We start from the raw sequence: 20036 nt of genomic DNA, 5'->3' as shown, positions 1-20036 counted from the left end.
GATAAGTCACTTAACCTCACACTTGACCGAGTCGACCCTTACACAAGCACTTTGAGTCCGAAGCGGGCTGCTGCTCCCTAAGACCACAAAGTACGACGTTAGATATCAATAGCTGCTAATGGGTATTTGTGTCGTTGATTTAATCAAATCAATTGAATTATCTGCTACTATCATGGAGAGCATAACTTGGTATTCAGTGTTTACATTAAGACGTACTTTAGTTCCATTATGAACTACATTGTCTTTGATGATTACGAAAAACATGTTAGGTTTGTTTAAGACTGTTACAAAAACATAATTTGTCAGATGTGTACTGTACATTAGGCCTAAAGATGTTGTCTTTGTGTTTACGAAAACACTTTGATTCAAGATTAGATTGTCTGTTCTTTGCAAAAACAAGTTTGTCGTAATTAGTCTTAGTTGTGTACAAAAGCAAGTCTTTAAGTTTATTAAAGACTAAATTGTCTTTATCATTTACTAAAACATGATCACGAGGTGAATTAAAGACTTAAAATTGGGTCAAGAAGTACGTTAGGTTTTTTGAAAACTCTTGTCTTTGATGATAACAAAAACAATGTGTTATAATTGGACGTAAATGTTTACAAAATTACTGTTACATTTTTCAAAGACTTTCACTTGTCTTTGACATTCATAAAAAACATGTTAAGACTGTTTTAAAGATTTACAGAAACACATGTTTTCCATATGTCCACTTTAAGACTTGCACATATGTGACTTTAAGTCCACCTCTGTGGCATTCAGAGCGGATTTATTTTAGGTATCCGGTTTGTTGTGTTTTCATCCCCATGCAACCATCAAGAGCATGTTTTTTGTTATCTATTTTCACCACTGTTTCTCGTCCTCTTCGGTGTCATTTCCTCTCCATTGTTCAGTTGCCTCGTTTGATTTTATTTTGATGCTGCTAAAAGACGTTCCTCTTTTGAAGACAGGAAGCTCTTGTCTTTTTCTCAAATAGTCTGACAGCTTGAGTAAATCAGGACTATATTACCATTCTTTACAAAAACACTTAGTTTATAATCAGTTTACACAAACACACACACTCGCATATAATGTTTTTCTTTGGCAAATGAATTAGCAACTGGGGATCTATGCTATTTGGAAGATAAAAACTTTTCAAAGAATTTCACGTCCTTCACATTTAATTAAAATGATCATTATTTTTTTTTCTCAAATTAATGAAAAGTATCAACAGGCTTTGCAACGCCATTAATTCTGATGCGATAGATGTGATACATCTACATGCTGTCTTAGCAAAGGGTCATATTATCGTTGCTATCCAAATGTGTCATGTGACAGGTGTCCCACAGGAATCCATTTTAGGCCGGGTGCTATTGACTTCATTTAAGCGGCGTGGCTTTAGTCAAGGTTGAGGCAAGGTCCTCGTGGCTAAACAGTGCTTAGGCTGGAGGTGCACGTAAAGAACGGGGATCGAGGTTCGACATTAACGCTTGTGTTACCCATCGTGGTCAATTTATTTTGTACACTGCCAATTTGAATAAAATCCAGTTTTTTGAATAAAGGTATGGAGGTTTTTTTTTCTAATCCAATCTAAAAAAAAAGAATAATAAATCGAGAGATTAATCGATTTTTCAAATAATTGTTAGTTGTAGCCCTAATGTCTACAGAGAATCATGTACAAAAATAAATAAATAAAGGGAATGTTTCTTCCTGGAGTTATCGCTAACTAACTGTTCATTTACCCGTCAACCACATCAGAATGACAATTTGTTTTTGTTTGTTTAACTGCCATACAATCAAGCTAACTAACCAACCATTACAACCTTATAAAAATATAACCATTTTTTCACGGGTTTCAACAAAAACGGAACAGCCAGCCAAAAAAATCAACAAATTAATTAACATCTGGTCATGACGATGATGAATTTAAACTCCCAAGTTTTGTTAGATATTTGAAGCTCATTTTGCCAGAATATTTTAGGTTAAACTCCAATTTGTAGCATGTTTGGTAGCATTCCACTATGTCAGCATTCCGTACGTCCACGTTTGCTTCAACCCCTGCACGACGCTGTTGTGCTACTGTCCATTTGCGACGTGCGTCGGCCATCCTTGAGCTACCTCATCAATCTCTTCCTCTAATGGCTTTCACCTCCAGCTGGAAGGCTCCAACAAATATCTGTGCGGTGACCCCCGCCTCGGGTCCCAGATAACGGCGTCTGCCTGCGGAAGGCCAGAAGCGGTCCGGGTTATCTTTTTTATTGTCTGGATGGCTGTGCGTGCGGCCAAGGCCGTTCCGATACGCGTCTGGCGACGGCCCTCCCTGGTGCTTCTTCTGCTGCTGCTGCTGCTGCAGTATTTTTCCATGACACACTGCTGGTGGCACCATGAGAGAGAGACAGTGTGTGGACGTGAGAAAGAGCCTCTGTAGTGTTGATCTTGTCTCATGTGCTGGGATTGCAGCACGCTGCCGGGGTAGCGAGGAGGGAAAGCAAGCAACACGGCATTTTCACTTAATGTTAGAATGGCCGCGTACAGCACAGAGGCGTTAAAATGTATTTCTTTATACAACACACACATCATTGTGTTGATTGGGTGGCCTAATTACATCTGTGTGTGGGGGGGGATTTAATTCCCACCAAACTTTGTGATGCAGGCCCCGCAGGAGCGGGTGTTAGATATTTAAATATACAAAAGTACGGTATATTAGAGGTGTACATACTTTAAATACGGGGGGGGAATGCCAAGGAATGGTCCCTTTTTAGGAGGAAAAACACAAACGAGATGGGAATGTCCGCTCTTCTGGGAAATCTCAGGAGGGAGCTCGGCGCGAGTGTTTACACACTGCCCTCGTGATGTCCAACTTGGGGTGTCGGGTAATATCACGGTAGAGATTTAGGGTTAAGAATAATAATAATAAAAGCATCCTCGGGGCAGTGTGAGAACCAGGGCGGCGTAAGGTGAGCCGGGTCGCTCCTACGGTTCCCAGCCTTCATGTTTGGGCCACAAAAGCCTCTTTTCTTGCACGGCCGAGATGGACGGCGCAGGTTACATGGCACAAAATGTCCAGTTGAAGGTGCTAGTTTGCTATTTGTTCCCACTAAGTAGGACAACAAATGGGAATGTCCATCTGTTTTACATTGATAAGCGAACAGTAAAATTGTGTATTTTCATAAAAACGTAAACTAATGTGAGCCGGTCTGAGCCCTGACACTCCACAGTTTAAAATGAGTACCAGGCCAGCCCTGACTACATGTGAGGTCAAAACTATACGACTGGGCATTTTTGTGCTACTAGTGTGTGACACATGCCAAGTAGTTGGGCCTTGTAATGTTCCTAGTGCAATTCCTAGTGCCTACATGAACCTCAAAGTGGATATCAAGGATGTGGAATAAACTCATCGGGCATTACCGTGGACGGCGGCGGCGGCGGCGGGAAAAGCGGAATGAGGCGGTGGTGAAGGGGTGAAAGGTGAAGGCAGCCAGTGTGAAAGCGATGCGCTGCCGTTAATCTGGGAGCCGAGCTGGGCTCTGACAGTATTGTGTGCACACAAAACAAAAGCTCTTCTCGCACCGTCAAGCATGTGCTCCTGTCTGAAGCCCAACTGCTGATGTGCTAACTCACGCTATTAACTTCACCAAGCGCCGAGAGCCTCACTAGTAATACCCACGTGAATAACAAGAAGTTTATTCATGTGGGTATTACTAGTGAAGCGCTAGATGTTAACTAGTAGAATTTTATGCCACTGCGTAGGACTAGTAGCACACAGTCATCAACTAGTGCAAAGTTTTGCTTCACTAGTAATATGGGAGTTGTCCCACTAAGGAGGACAAAGAGCATGCTTGTGCATGGACCTCAGGTGGAATTGCAAGGATATTGAAAGAAAAAAAAAGGTCAAATGAAAGCCATAGCAATTAGCGAGTTACATAGCTAGCTATCAGGATCATGCAAAAAGATAAATAGTGCTTTTCTTTCCCAGCAATTAGTTAATTATGTAGCTACAGCATCAGGTTTGCTTACATTGATGTTTCAGCATTTGGCAATTTATTATTATATTATATTATTAGTATGGGATTTTTTTTTAATGGGCTTTAGGTGAACTGATGAATACACACACGCTCGCACGCACGCACGCACGCACGCACACACACACACACGCACATACACATACTCACCCACATACAAAAAAAAAATATATATATATATATATGTGTGTGTGTATATGTATATATATATGTATATATATTTAAAAAAAAAACATTTATTAAATTTTTTTTAATTGATTTGTTTGCTTGTTTTTTTAAAAAAAGGAGAGCAATGATGATGTCAAATCGAATGAACAATACTGAGCTCTCCTGGAAAAAAAAAAAAAAAAAGCATCAGGTTTGCGCAACAAAATACATGAACTGTGCCTTTCTTTCCTAGTAGCAAGTTAGTCAGTCAGTTAGTTGGTTGGTTGGTTAGGTGGCTAGTTATTTACTTAACAGGAGTACGCAAACTGAATCGAGTGAATCGGTATCGTGCGACTGCATCATCGTCATGCTTGGATTGTTTGGCCTTGGCGGAGGTCATATGGTGCTATTACTTAGAATGGTCTTGGCTTAACTCCCCGCACGAGCCCATAAAAAAAGGGTTTGAATATGAAATGACATCAGAAGGTTGCCAGCCTCCCACGTGCAAAGACACGCCGCACGGGAACACGTTGAAACGCTGCAGATCATCACAATGGAGTGCGTGGGATATATGTGGGAGGGACGGGAACGTGTGCCAGCCTGTGTGTGTGCGTTTGCTTGCGTATGAATGATCCCAGGGAAGGTTAATAAAGGTGAAGTGCGTCCTCGTCTCGAACGTCATTTGCAGTCTAGTGCTAATGTCAATCGGAGAAATACAAGAGTCCTCTATACTCCTCAAGAGTCACTTTGGGACAAAAATGTTACATTTAACCCCAAAATTACACTTGATTAGTGTGTCAGTGTTTGTGTGTTTCTTTGGCCGGAGTTGCACAACTTCAAGGGTGGGGAACTGGCATCCAATATTTAAACCCCAAATGTTCATAAATCAACCAGCCATACATTTTCTATAGCGTTTATTCTCATTAAGGTCACATTTGAGCTGAAACCTATCACAGCTGAGGCAGATTTGCTAACCACTCGTCCACCGTCTTTCTTAAACATAGTATGGCCCTAAAATGGCTGCGGATGAGGAAAAATATTTCTCTCTTGGCCCTAATGCAAGCGGACTGCAACAGAAAAAAGTTGCAATTGAATTCCTTGCTTTGTAACATACTGTAATATCTAACCAGCAAACTAACAAAGTAGCTAACTTGCTTGATAGCTTACTACCAAATCCTTTTCCCCAAGAATAGATTTATGCATTTTTGCATTATCCTTTTAAGTATATAATTACGACAGTCAAAACCTGTTTCTTTACACTTGATGATGTATTTTTTGTTCAATTTTTGTACTGCTTGCTAAACAATGAGCTAACTAATGGCTACAAAAGAACTTAATTGATGATTTGCTCGTGTATAATCCTACTAACTAACTAACTAACTAACTGTATCCTAAATAAACTTAAAAAAGATGACAAAAACGTCTTCCTCAAGGTGGCAACCAAAACGTACATAGTTGTAGAAATTGTCTATACCTTTATAGACAATATAGACCTTTGTGTAATACTGATAACAAACTAACTGGATAGTTAACTACAGGCAACTAAAAACGTTCTTCATTTAGTTCTAAATGTTTAACTACAAAGCACATTTTTGTGTAGTCCTAAAAGTTAATGAACTGACTGACTACCTACAAACAAATAACCTCTTGCTTTGGCATTTGCTTGTTTTGGACAACCCAAACTATTAACCAAAAGCTATTTGTTGATAACCTGGTTTTGTATAGGTGCTTAGTCCAGCTAGCTAAACGACGAACAGAAAAGCTAACAAACTAACAAGGCAACTTCTTAGCTACCCATAACAAATTAGCCCTTTCTTTTTAAAATAGTTGATTGTGTTTAACATGACCCTGTCTTTTATCTAGTTAACGTAGGTTAAAAAATATATATATGTATTTTAAATAAATTACTCATGTATAGTTTTTCTACAGTTTTTTTTTTCTTTGCTAATCCAGTCAGGTCAACTAGCCAACTCTCTCACTAACAATTAACTCTTTGACTGCCAAAAACGTTAAATAACGTTTAGTAAAATCCTATGGGGGAGTGCCAATGACGTTAAAAGACGTTTTTTTCAAAACAGAGGTGAAACTAACCATTTTCTATTGTTGATTACTGAAAAACTGAATAAGGTAGATACAAACTTTTTTTTCTGATGAAAGATGAGAGTCCAATCTTTCATTTGGTAGTATGTGTGTTTCCATAGTCCAAACACATAATTTTCTGTGGACCTTGAAAGATCAGTCAAAAATGCTTAAATCGGCTGGCACCCACGGCATCCCTTTTCTGAAAATCAAAGAGTTAAACTAACTAGTTAATTAACTGGCTAATTTACAGCAAAACAGTTTTGTCTAGAAAGGTGTTCTATTTATGTGTTTCCTTGAGCAATGCACTGTTTATTGTTATCATGATTATTTTTACAAGCCAAGTGGCTAACCATCTCAGCTACTCCGCTGCGGTTGTTGTCGCACGTGGGGAAAAAAAAGAGGCAGCTGTTTTTGTCGTGGCTGGAGGATCCCTAAAATAAACAGGCAGGCCCCGGGGGCGGGCTGTGGGGATGTCAAACCGCATGGCGCTGACCCACTTGGGCTCGTCCAAACAACCCTCTCCTCGCACCCTCACCCACACCATGAGAACTGAATGCTTGCTGGCCACAGAACACGGAGTCAGAGATTGATCACCCAAAAGAACAAGAAAAGTTCTCACTGGGTCAAGTGACTTTGGGTCTTTAAAGGGTGTGGGGGTGTCTATGGGGGTGGGGTGCTCAGCAGGCGTGTGGCTTGCCATGAGCCTCTGGCTCAATGGCGCAAGGGAATGGCCTAGTGTGGCGGTGTTTGGCCCCTAGCCCCAAGACGGCAGCTGCCGTAAACAAACAGTGCTGAAAAGCAGCTGGCCCAGACCCCAGTGCGCTCCTTGAAGAGGGCCCGCTCAGTTCATTGTATCCTCCAGATGACTTTGTTAACTGCACTTCAGTGAAATTGAAGGTGGCCAGAGACTGAATAATCTCGGCTAACCTGCTTGGATGACTGCTCTCTACATATTCGACACGTTTAGGATTGGGACCCCCAAATGGGCTTTTATTGAGTAGCTAATTTCTTTCTTCTTTGCTTGGGTCCTTAACGCGCAATTGTGGGACACACTAGTGGGTCTTTGTTTTGAATCTGACCTGGTAATGCCGATTTGTCCTATTGGAAGTGGAGGAGGCAGCCAGAGACACAGATGCCCCCGTGACTCAGACAAGTTCAGGTTTGGGACCTCAAAGGACTTTTAAAATAAGATGCACAGTTCTTCCTTTCTTGAGTCTTTTAAGTTGTCGACTTGGGATAAACCGATCGGTCCATGTCTCACATCTGGTTTGGAAATGGCCCGAAGGAGGTGATTGAGACAGAGATGTCAGGGCTAGCGTATTCAGACTGCTAGCTTGTGAGCCTAATTAACTCAGGCGTGGGACCTCACATTTCACTTTTAATGTGTAACTCCCGGACCCAGAACTCACAGGAGGGTCCTAGTTGGCTTAAGAATGTTGGAGGAGAAAGAAATGTCCCTGCCACTCAAACAAGTTCAGGTTCTGTAGCCCAAATATAAGTCCTACTTGAGGGGCCATCCTGACAGGGTTTACAGCAGTTGTGTGACAGATGGACCGTCCTGTTCTGGGAACCCAGATGAACTCAGACTCTCTAAATTAGCTTTTTGTCCGGCCACTAATTTCATCCTTTCGTCGTCTGGCCTATAACATGCATCTGTCTGTCTATGTGGTCTATCTCTTAAGTCGTTAGCCAAGGTCTGGGTCCTTCGCGGGGTATTCATGGTCGTCCAAAGTGATCGGGTGAGGAGAACGTCATTTGGGAGTACAACCGTCAGAAGCCCGTTGGAATGGTTTTGGGTCAGCATTCTCGGATGCCTCCCGATTGGTGGAGACTTTGAGATAGACCTAAGACACACCGGAGGGACTACGCCTCACAACTGGCCCAAGCCTTGATGCATCCCCGGTGGAAATACAAGACAGAAAAGATTGGTTGCTGCAGACAAACAGAGTCTGGAAACCAGAAGGGATTTTTACCGGGTTGCCGTTTCTCTCTTAGGTTCTCACTGAAGATGTTCTCACCAAGTCAATGCCCCGTATCTGTTCATGACTAGAGTCAAACCCAATTTGTCTGTCTATTGACTTTGTTCGAGATCAGATCGTTTTATCACCCTAACCACCAGAATTCTCTAGGAGTCATATCAATTGGAGTGATTTCTGGAGGTCACACCTTACCAGGTGAAATGAACCAAATGGGGCAAGTGTGAAATCCCCCTTGAGGTTTAACAGCCCAGACTATTTTGACCATATGGTGGGAGAATATAAAATCACATAACACTGGATAAAGAAGCCTACACAATGGAATGACAAGAAAGTGAAGAATCTTTTAATCTTGTGGTTAGTTTTTTATGTGCATTTTCTGTTGCATGCTAGTAAAATGTTGATTATACGGGCCCGTGTTTGGGCCCATAAAAAGTAACTACACGAACCAGATGGTTGTCATTACCTAATAGGTAAATTCTTTCCTTTCTTGGACGTGTCTATAAATTCTCAAATTCACAGTCGAAGTCGGTCATCCTGCACAAGATGTACTTCCACTGGCGATCTCTGCGGGCAAATGTCAAGACAACGTTGTCAGTCGGGCAGGACACGGTAAAACCAAGAAATTCAGAGAGCTGCTGGAAACAGACCTTAGCACTCCGCTAAAGGTGGTCTGAGCTCCTCGGATGAAGTAGCCGTAGTGAGGAACCACTAGCTCGGCCTCCTCGTGATGTTGTTCAGGAATGTCATTGGTGTTCCTGTAATGAAAAGCAACACATAATTCAATCCTGGAGCCTATTTTTCACATTCTGACAAAAAAAATTAAACACTGTAAGGTAACTGTAAGGTATTCAAGATTTTCTACCAAAAAAAGCACATACAAACGTTTCCACAATTATCTGCAAACATACATGCAGGAGTATGGACATCTCTGTTTGTAGTAGCAGCAGTAGAATTGCCACTCTCGGTCCAAGACACTCTCAAAGTATTTGCTCTGCACGCCAGCCACCAGGCCATTACGGGTACACTTAGAAGTCCTGCAAAGACAGAGGTGTAAATTAAATTCAATCAATTGGGCAGATTGTACTTTATTTAAAAAAACAAAAAAAAACACCAACAATAAAACTGTAATAACAATTCAATAGAACATAACCATTTAAATAGTTCGGTGCATAGACATTTGCCATGGCAACAAGGTCTACTATGAGCCCGTGGGGGATATTTCCCCCCTACGGCGTTCATTCAAACAGACTTGGAGTATATTTCGTGTTGAGTAAATGTGTTGCTTAATGGAGTGTTTGCCTTTGAATCAAGTCAACTGTGTGGCCGTAAATCCGGAGTTCAATTTTACGACGCGTCTTCTTTTGTGGCCCAGCAAAGCGTTTTGCTGGAGGTTCATTCACGGATTGTTGCGCAACCGCTGACATTTCACATGGCAAGATGAAAAATGTATTTTCAACTTTTATTCGACTACTTAAAAAAAAATATATATATATATATATATATATATATATATATATATGCGGCTTTTTATCATATAGAACAATGTTTCCAAGTGGAAAGTAGAAAGTAAAGTAACAGAAGTACTAATGTTTTTTTTATACTTAAGTAGAATTTTCAGGTAGCTGTATTTTTAAACCAAGACGAGATTACCAGTATTTTATTATTTATACTTTTCATGATATTTTGTTTGGTGACCATGTGATATTTTATTTAATTTTATCTAAAATATGTTTGGTAAACACTGTTGTAGAGTGTTGTGCACTCATGCTTTACGATGTTGTGGTTGCTATGCTGCAGGACTTAAATAAATAAAATTTAAAAAAAAATGCAGCCTCTAAAGGGCCGTCAAAAAGCACTTCATACTTTCCCACAAATAAAAGACACGTGTAACTTTACGAGAGTAAAGTTGCAATTTTATGAGACAAAAAAAAGTCATAATGTTAACAATTTGAGAAGAATGAAGTCAATCTCAACAACAGAAATCCCTTTACCAGTGTAAAGTTGTGATATATGACAAAAAGTCATTTTAATTTTATGAGGAACATTAAAGACAAAAAAATAATGAGAAGCCATATTGAAAAAAAATGAAAAAAAATGCAGAATTTTATGAGGAAAAAAGTAATAAAAAACATCTTAGTTTCAATGAAAAACAGACAAAAAATGAGTAAGAGATTTTGTGAAGAAAAAAGAAACTAAAATAGAAACAACTTACTTAACATTATTATAACTTTTTTTTTAACGGTAGCAAATGTTTTTAACTGTGCTTCGAGAAAGGAAAAAATTAACATGCAAATATTTAATGTTACATGAATAATGAAGTCATAATATTAACAATCCAAAATGCACTGTAATTATATGAGGAAAAAATAAATCAGCAACAGATTACCAAATAATCATTTGTTGCAGCAATTTTGCAAGAAAAAAAGTTGCAACAATAACAAGAACAGTACAAAAAAAGATCACAACCAACAGAAAAAAAGAGAGAGAGAGAAAAAAGTAACCCAAGCAAATGGAAATTTCCCCAGAATAAAGTGACAATATCATCAACAGAAAAAATATGTAAATATATATCATGCAGAGGCCTCCCCGCAATCTGTAGTCGAGTAAATAAACCAACATTTTGTTAGCCAATTGATATTGTGACAGTAAGTTAAAAATGACTTTGGCAATTAAAATATGCTAATTAGCATTATATGGCCCACAATAAAGGTCACCTACCATTCCATGCCAGCACGGTTGATGTCGTCCCACCAGCAGTCCGTAGGGGGTCCCAGTCGCTCGGGCGTGGGCTGACACTCGAAGGACCAGATGCGGTCAGAACCGTCGGCGGCACTGAAGAAGCTCCTGATGGCCACCAGGGCTTCCCCGTGGGGGCACTGGAAGCTGAAACCCTGGCGGTAGCCGTTGACCCAGCCCATGTCCTGGTGGTCGTGCGACTGGGGCTGAGACTGAACCTGAGCCTGGACCGAGACCACCAAAGACCAGGCTAACGCCACCACAACCGGATTCATGTCGACGGGTGAGGGCTTTGTGACGCTCACCCTCGCAAACAGCTGCTTATAAACCTCCAGATGTTTGGCATTCGGCGTCGATATAAATGAGCCGCAGAGTCGCGATCCAAAAGTCGCTGGACCTCGTTGGACATTTTAAGGTGGACTTGGGGATAATAACTCCGGAATTGCTGTTAGTTTGTAAGGGTCTGCCTTAAAAGGCAGGATTTGTCATTTATTACATGCAATTCAAATACTGACATCACGCTTTGTTAGCCTCTCTGGCGTGCACTCGCTCACGTGCTCGCTCATGTGTTCCACTTGAATATAAACACCAAGAAAAAGTGTTTTGGGGAAAGAGCACACGTGAAATTAAGGATGCAGGACACCTGGACCTTGCAACAAATTAATATGACATTTCAAACCCAAGCCCAAGTTAACTCATTCACTCCCAGCCATTTTCTCTGAAGCAACCCCCTTCGCTCCCGGCTGTTCTACCGGATTTTGACTGATTTTGCAAGGCACACCGAAAATTGTGTTCTATTGCTATAAAAAAAAGAACCTACCAAAGGGAAGATTAGAGTCTCTTCTTTCATCAGATTTACAATTTGGCACACTTTCTTCTTCAGTGAATAAACAGCACCTCTGCTGGCGGCGGCCATGTCGTGCGCTAAATTTCATCACAATTTTCTCAATATTTTATCATCAATCACTACATCTATCATTATCCTGCTACGTTAACGAAGGTGAAAGCAGGTTCCCACGGCTACAGATAATTAGACCATAAACATCCTTTATTAATGTTTACACGACGAGCTGAGCAAACCTGTCATTTGCTACAGACTCGGATTTGATAAATGTGTTTCTAAGCACACGCAGGAAGGTAGGTAGGTAGTTTGGTTGGTTGGGGTATACTAGTATGTATTGTATGTATATGTGTCGCTACTGTAAGTGAATTATGGTCAAATATTTCATTTTCAACACTTTTCCAGGCATGTTTGTGTTGCTGTGCGCATTTAAATGTTGCTAGAATGGGAAACAATCAGTCCAAACATTTTTTCTAAGTCACATTTGTATACCTACTTTTGAGCACCCTAACAAATAAAAAGCATGACGACACTTTGTCTGCTTCAAAAGCTGACAGAACATGAAATAAAATAATATCATATCAGTAATACTATGCCTCGGAAAGCCATTAGTGTATCAATACAATATTCTTCATTAAGCTAAATTGCCTCAAACGGGCAAAAAGGGCATTCACTGAAAGCTTCCATTTTTCACATACACACACCACTAAGTGCTCTATTACAGTGCGTTGGCGTTGTCTGTTCCCGTGTGTGTGTGTGTGTGGGGGGGGGGGACAGATGAATTAGCAAAGGAGCTCATTTTATTTACATGGTGTCGCATTTCCAATCGTTCTCCTGCCACATGCTGCATGCGCTCATCGACTCATGCTTACATAATCTACACAAAAGATTCCATAGACATCGTGTTAGGTTTCAAGTTAAGGTGTTAAAGTAATGGTAAGTCGCCGATGTTGTGGAGTCTGCTTATAAAAAATGTTTGCCGGATTAAGTGCAGGATATTTTAAGCAATGTACATTTTTTAGTATTCAGACTTCAAAGAAAAGGCAAAATAAATAAATAAAGTCAAATCATAACAGCAAGAAAATTCCCTTAAAAAAAAAAAAAAAATCTTTTTTCTAGTTAATTTCTAGTTAAATCCGTCTTCTGAGTGTCTTTCCCATTAGGACGTGACTGTCAGCCGATGACACTGTTTTCCAAGCATCCTACGGTCGCCGCGGCAACCTGCCGAGCATCTCTTGTCACTCTGATTAGTGAGAGGAAAGCATCCATTTGTTCTTTGAGGGCCTCGCCATTCCATACCACCCCCCTTGTGATTATCTTCAAAGCATCCCAAAATAAAACGCTGGTCCATGTTCCAAAATAAGAGTTCTGAACGGGAGCACAACCGGCGAGTATTTATAGCTGCCGCTGTCTATTTTAGGGTCGTCTATTGGGAGCGTGGCTTGTTGAATGTAGGGCTTCATTCATCTACAATGGCGCCTTGACTTTTGAGTTTAACCAACCTCACAACTTAATTTTCTCATATCAAATCATTTTACAAGTTTTTGAATAAATAAAATTAGACTTTTACAGTACGTGGAGTCAATCCAACTACCAAACAAAACCATTCTCTTGAGTTAAAAGATGATAAGGATGGACGAATGAACAAAACTGATTTCAGGCGGTCCCTGACGTCAACCTGGCTTTTCAAATATACCAAAGAGTTGCATTAATAAACATTGATTTTGGCTCCTACTGTCGATTGTTGTTGTAAAAACGATTGTCTAGACATTATTAGGTGTAATGTTTATCTATTGTAATCCTTTATTGGACCGTAAACCGTGAAAATTACGGGGATAAGCGTGACTTGTTTTGACAATAAAACACAGCCATAAACATAATCCCATTTTAGGGCCCTGCAGCCCTAGTGCATGCTGGGAATTGCTTTGTTGACCCTTTACATACTCTTCATTTTCCACGCACGCACAAGAGTCTGACCCGGGTCAAAAAAATCCTCGGAATAATTGTCTAAATCAGATTATGAACTACAGATCAGACATTAATAAATGAATGATTCATCCTTCATCAATGTTTCAGAGAATCAGGAAAGTGTACTGTATTTTTGCATGTTCTAATAGCTGGCCTGGCTGGGAGCAACATAATCCAAAATGACAACTGTTTACATGACACGAATCTGGTTTCCATCAGAATTGGGCAATGAAGTACATTTTCCACAAAGAAGGGACAACATCAAAATGGCCACCGGGCTAATAGACTCTTTGCCTCATTAGTCACTTTTTCCTATCAGTGGCCAGAAAAAAAAATTGTGTTGGGGGGGGGGGGGGGTATGATTTCACACATCCTGTACATTCCATTGACAAACTTAAAGGCTAACTATGACTACTACAATTATGAATGGTGACAGAGCTGAACACAAAAGCCGAAAACAATCTGTGGTATGTGGCATTGCGCTAGCATGTCAAAAGGTCCCCCAGCATGGTTCTGTTCCCCCCTCATCAGACCTTTGCTGCTTAATTGGGCTTCACTGATGAAATTAAGAGCCCGACCAAAAGGCCAACACAATAACCTCGCTGCTCCGAGCAACCATTAAGGGGGGGGGGGGGGCACTGGTGGTTGTTCAGTCGGATGGATGTGTGTCTCAGATAAGATGAACAGGCCTAGCTGGAAAAAGACGCGTCACACCGATTATTTTGGGCGCGTTTATTTGCCCGCAGTTTGCATGTTGTTTGTTAGCTTGTTAGCATTGGCGTTGGGTTTTGTGCCAAGAATGGAGTGAAGAAGGAAGCGTGGCAAACAAAGACTTAAAAATAATGGCAATTTAGCAAGTTAACTATGAATATAAGTAAAAGTAAGTTAAACTATAAAAATAAGTAAACATTAAGGTTTATATTTTGTACTCGTATACATAACGTAAGGTAGATAAGTAGCTGTTTAGGCAACACCTGACATTGGCTGGATGGACGGACGGACGATCGGCCCCAAAAAGTTATATTTGGAACAATTACTTAGTTTTGTGAGGAGATCTACGATTTCAGATTGTCCCTGAAGGGCAGCACCTGACATTGGATAATGAATGGATGGGTGGGTGGATGCTATGATCGGCTCAAGTAAGGAACAATCGCTAAGTGTGAGGGAAAACGACCATTTCAGAATGTCCCTGAAGGCAGCACCTGACATTGGATAATGAATGGATGGGTGGGTGGATGCTATGATCGGCTAAAGTAAGGAACAATCGCTAAGTGTGAGGAAAACGACCATTTCAGAATGTCCCTGAAGGCAACACCTGACATTGGATCATGAATGGATGGGTGGGTGGATGCTATGATCGGCTCAAGTAAGGAACAATCGCTAAGTGTGAGGAAAACGACCATTTCAGAATGTCCCTGAAGGCAGCACCTGACATTGGATAATGAATGGATGGGTGGGTGGATGCTATGATCGGCTAAAGTAAGGAACAATCGCTAAGTGTGAGGAAAACGACGATTTCAGAATGTCCCTGAAGGCAGCACCTGACATTGGATAATGAATGGATGGGTGGGTGGATGGATGCTATGATCGGCTAAAGTAAGGAACAATCACTAAGTGTGAGGAAAACGACCATTTCAGAATGTCCCTGAAGGCAACATCAAGCAACACCTGACTGTAGCTAGATATAAACATCTCCTATTATAGCTTTCCGGAAGGTTTCAAAGTGTGTTAATTGCAATTTTTTGACCATTCTTCTGGAAGCACATTTGTGAGGTCACACACAGTAACACTGGACAAGAAAACGTGACTCTCAGTCTCTGCTTTAATTCATCCTAAAGATGATCTATTGGGTCGGAATTTTGTGTAAACTACTCAAGTTCATCCACACCCAACGCACTCATCCATGCTTTTGTTATAAACTTTGCTCTGTGAACCAGTGCACAGGCACGTTGGAACAGGAAAGAACAAATCCCACAAATTTCAGAGCATAGAATTGTCCAAAATTTTGGCCCCTTAGTTCCAGTGAAAGGAAGTGCAACATAACAAGAAACAGACTGTGATGAGTAAGCAAGGCCTCACAATGTGCAAGAAGCTCCAGTTTACACTTTGAACGTAGCCGAGCCTTTAAAATGTATAGCTTCAACTGGCCTCGGGTGTACTCACTGTTTACAAAGCGGATGCCTATGTAAATTCACTTAACAGGTTTTACAACAAAAGCAAGTGCGGCGCTAATTGTGCGGAGACGATGTGTAACCGGTGTGGCGTTCATCTACAAACACTATCCATTACTTCTATTTAATTTTGAGCTATGTAAGTCAGTGATATCAAAAGCTAAGTAGTTTTACTTTAAACACTGCCTGTCCATTGAGTTAAGCTTTTATAATGGTAACAAATAACTTACATTTATATTATTTCCTTTGGGGGATTTATTTTTTTTTTTTCAATTACAACTTTGTGGAGGAGACGATGCCGGGGGCCTCCTGCATAGACACGCTATTGTTGAAGGGTTCGAGTCGGGCTGGCTTCCCGCATACCAGATTCCGTCCACAGGCCATCTCAGAATGCCGCACCTCCTGGTAATCTTGGCTAAGCCTTGATCTGTGCAAACACGGCGAGCCTGCTGTGCTATCGCCGCATAAAAAAAAAATCAATAGCGTCGCCGGCGGAGTGCATTACATTGTTTACTTTTTGGATGGAGTGTAAACAGTCCCCACGGATCACTATTCACACACGTCACATTTTTTCTTAACCATCTTAACTGTACTACAAACGTACAAACAAGTTTATTGCCGTATACTGTTACTGTGACAGTGGTGCTGTCGAACGGACGATTTTTTCTTCCTTTGACTTGAAAGCAGAAAAGGTCAAATATGGTGTCAGTGAACGTAACTTCTCACACAAGAGAGAACCTTTATTGCCACTCCTAGTTGAAGTTTATTATCAAACGAAACATACAGCAAGAGACAAGTAGTAGTTAAAACAATCGTATCTTAATGGAAATGCAAATTAGCGTCTATGACATAGACGGATTGGATGTACGCGCTTTGTCCTCAGCGCGGGACAGGCAGCAGCGGCGGTTAAAAATGGGTGGGCCAATGGAAAAAAATTCTTGAACTTTACGCCTTGAATTGAAATCTATTAATAATAGATGCAGTCACCAGGTTTGACAGATCACAGTGTATGTGCTATTATAATCTATTTACATTTCTCCTCCCACTTTGCCAAATAGTGTGTAAATCTTGCATATTCATTGAGGCAAACGTACTACCTGGATTAGGGCTATTTTATAATAATCATAATAATAATAATAATAATAATACATTTCATTTAAAAACAGCACCTTTCAGAACACCCAAGGTCACTTTACAAAGCATAAAAACACAGCAAAAGTTGCGGTAAAACAATAAAAATGAAGCTATTGGAAAAGCTGTTTTAAATAAGTGGATTTTGCACATTTGAAAAACGCAGTCCTTAGTGCACACTATAAGTAAATTGGGTTGTACATTTATCTGTGTGTTTTTACTGTGCTATGAGGTCCAAATGCTCCTGGTCCGGCCCATCTGTCAAAATTTCAAACCCATTGTGGCCCGCAAGTCAAAAAGTTTGCCCACCCCTGGTCTATGTTGTGGTGCAAACAAAACACTACTCACATTCATATATTCTTTATCTTTTGCAGAGAATGACTAATATTAGTGATGTATTACTAGCATGAATAATGATAATAATATTAGCATTACTATAAATGCAACTAGAGTTCTGGGCAGGACACGCTCCACTGCAATAACATACAAATAATAATAATAATAACATGCGTACAACACATCACAACACATTAGCAATATGGTTTGTTTAAGGTATGATTGACAGGTCTGTGATGTCAAACATGTTTGCTTTTACATATAGAAACTTGAAACACTGTTAACGAAACATGTCGCTGTTTGTGTAAACAGAATTTGAACTGTCAATTTTGTGTATTTTCAGAACCAATCATCCAATGATCAATCGAGTAATCGGATACAAATGTAACTGAATTATTAAACAACAAAATGCACATGTGAGGAGGAGGTATTGGTATTGTCCACTTGGGGTCGCCATTGTCTTTGACTTTGAGTGTGTGTGGCTTTAAAAGGCGGAGCGTGGCCTCATGACTGACATGAGAATCAGCAAATGAGAGTGTAGTTTTCGTACATTTTTCCATATCGGTTATGTATGAAAATGTCACAAGCACGAAATGGGACAAATTGCCTATTTTAATAAAAGGAGACAAAGAACAGGTTTTCTATTACAACTAGGCAAAAGTAGTAGTTACAATTGAAACTGAAATCAAACCATTAGTGCAAAATGTAACTGTGCACCATTTTATTTGTATCCATGCAGATACAGTGTACATGGCAGCTACATGTCGGAGCAGCTGAAGCGGTAAGCTAATCAGGCCATAAATCAAACCCCCACCCCACCCCCTTTGCTCCCGTCTCTGTGCTCATTATAAATCTGATTTGAAGAGCTTGGAGTGTGATTTTCAATTGTTCGGTAGCCAAATCCCGGCTCAATATTCCACTCATACACACGCAAACGTGCACACACACACACGTATGAGGTGGAAACTTACTGCCTAGCGGGCACAAAGGCTGTGAACGGAATTTGTAGTGAGCCAGAGGTTTAACTGTTAAAATGAAAAAGACTATGCTAATTCCACCATAAAGACTCACTGAGAGAGGTCAAACAAAAGTGAAAATAAATTCCCCGACACGCACCTTCATCCTGATCCAAAATTGCTTTGTTTTTTGGCCCATGCTACATACCGCTATAAAGTTTGTGGAACTCGTTTAAGTATTTTTTAATGTAATCCGGCACACAAACAGATGAAAACACAAATCTGGTACATAAAATGGAGCAGAAAAACAATTAAGTTTGAGGGAAAATGAACAAGCCGTATTACACTGTTGATAGTATAAAAAAAATGTTTTTAAACAATTGTCTGTTGTAACTAGAGGATGATGCTTTTCCACTCCAGACCTACGGGTGGTGGTAATGAGCATTACATGGTGAGGATGTGCTTTTCCGCACCACTTTCACAAGGTGCTCAAATGTGGCCATGTTGACACGTTGGCTTTCTCAATAAAATAAAAACTAATTCTAGAGGTGTAACAATTAAATGATTAGTAAAACAAATAATTGACTATCAAATCCATCCATTTTCTTAACCGCTTTTCCTCACAAGGATCACGGGGGGCCTATCCCAGCTGACTTTGGGCAGTAGGCGGGGTACACCCTAAACTGGTTGCCAGCCAATCGCAGGGCACACAGAGACGAAAAACCATCCACACTCACAATCACACCTATGGAGAATTTGGAGTGTTCAAATAAACTGCCATGCATGTCTTTGGAATGGGGGAGGAAACGGGACACCCGGAGGAAACCCACGCAAGCACGGGGGGGAACATGCAAACTCCACCCAGGAAGGCCGAAGCCCGGACTCGATCTCACATCCTCTGCACTAGGAGGCGAACGTGCTAACCAGTCATCCACCGTGCCGCCTGACTATCAAATCAATCAACAAATATTATAAGCCTAAAATTTCCCCTCGTCACTTCCATATTTATGGCATGCGCACACGGGCAACAACGAGGCACTCTAAAGCGGTTATGCTCATGCCAGCAGAGTATCCAAAGGGTAGCTAACTAGCTAGCTAACTGCAGTTGAGCCAGATAACCTCTGATGCGCATGAAGGCGCTCAAGTTCCTACACAGAGGTGTCGTCACATGTCGAAAGTTCATCAAACTTTGCCATTTTATTTAAGTGCTACTTTGTCAGCCTGCACATTTCCAGCAATTATCTTCAAACATGTATACATTTTTTAGAAACACACCAGTAAATTCACTTTACATGGTCGTTTATAAGGAAAGGTTGTAAAAAGGTAATGTCTGATTTTTCAATCACTGCCCTAAGGGGTTATCAGCCACCATTTTGTTTTTCTGTACCCCAATAGATTTACACTAGTATTGTGGTCAAATAGTCCCTCCACTTGTCATATTAGCACCCACAAGGGAGTCACGTCACTAACCGCCACTACATTGGAGGGGGGTGGAGGGGGGTGTACGGTTGCTATGGCACCTGGCCCATTTTGTCTCACTGCTCTTGGCAACTGTGCGACACCCCCCCCCCCCCCCCCCCCCCTCCAATTTGAACCCCCCTCCTCTTCGGTACTGCCTTTACTATGACGCCATACAGCAGCGCGCCACTCTGATTGGCTCGTTGCTCCCCCTTTCTTACCCCCTTCCT

General features: G+C 40.9%; 1 protein-coding gene across 1 annotated transcript; it reads right to left on the bottom strand.

The window, feature by feature from the left end:
• Positions 1 to 8536: 8536 nt before the first annotated feature.
• On the bottom strand, positions 8537 to 17641 carry dpt (dermatopontin). Its single transcript, XM_077585090.1, has 4 exons — positions 10928 to 17641; positions 9118 to 9243; positions 8857 to 8964; positions 8537 to 8773 (listed from the first exon to the last, which is right to left on the bottom strand). Exons 1-4 carry the CDS (start codon positions 11218 to 11220, stop codon positions 8707 to 8709), a joined length of 594 nt encoding a protein of 197 aa, XP_077441216.1. The 5' UTR covers positions 11221 to 17641; the 3' UTR covers positions 8537 to 8706.
• Positions 17642 to 20036: the final 2395 nt, after the last annotated feature.

The sequence above is a fragment of the Vanacampus margaritifer genome, chromosome 13 (assembly GCF_051991255.1).
Source record: "Vanacampus margaritifer isolate UIUO_Vmar chromosome 13, RoL_Vmar_1.0, whole genome shotgun sequence".
NCBI classification, from domain to species: Eukaryota; Metazoa; Chordata; class Actinopteri; order Syngnathiformes; family Syngnathidae; genus Vanacampus; species Vanacampus margaritifer.
The sequence above is the reverse complement of the archived record's forward strand: the minus strand, read 5'-3'. Positions and strand labels throughout refer to the sequence as shown.

Excerpts from the sequence above, each read along its gene's own strand:
- dpt (XM_077585090.1), bottom strand. The coding sequence starts at position 11,220 with ATGAATCCGGTTGTGGTGGCGTTAGCCTGGTCTTTGGTGGTCTCGGTC. Across the intron at positions 9,244-10,927 it reads AACCGTGCTGGCATGGAATG|GACTTCTAAGTGTACCCGTA; the intron begins GTAGGTGACCTT and ends CTGTCTTTGCAG. Across the intron at positions 8,965-9,117 it reads AGATGTCCATACTCCTGCAT|GAACACCAATGACATTCCTG; the intron begins GTATGTTTGCAG and ends TTTTCATTACAG.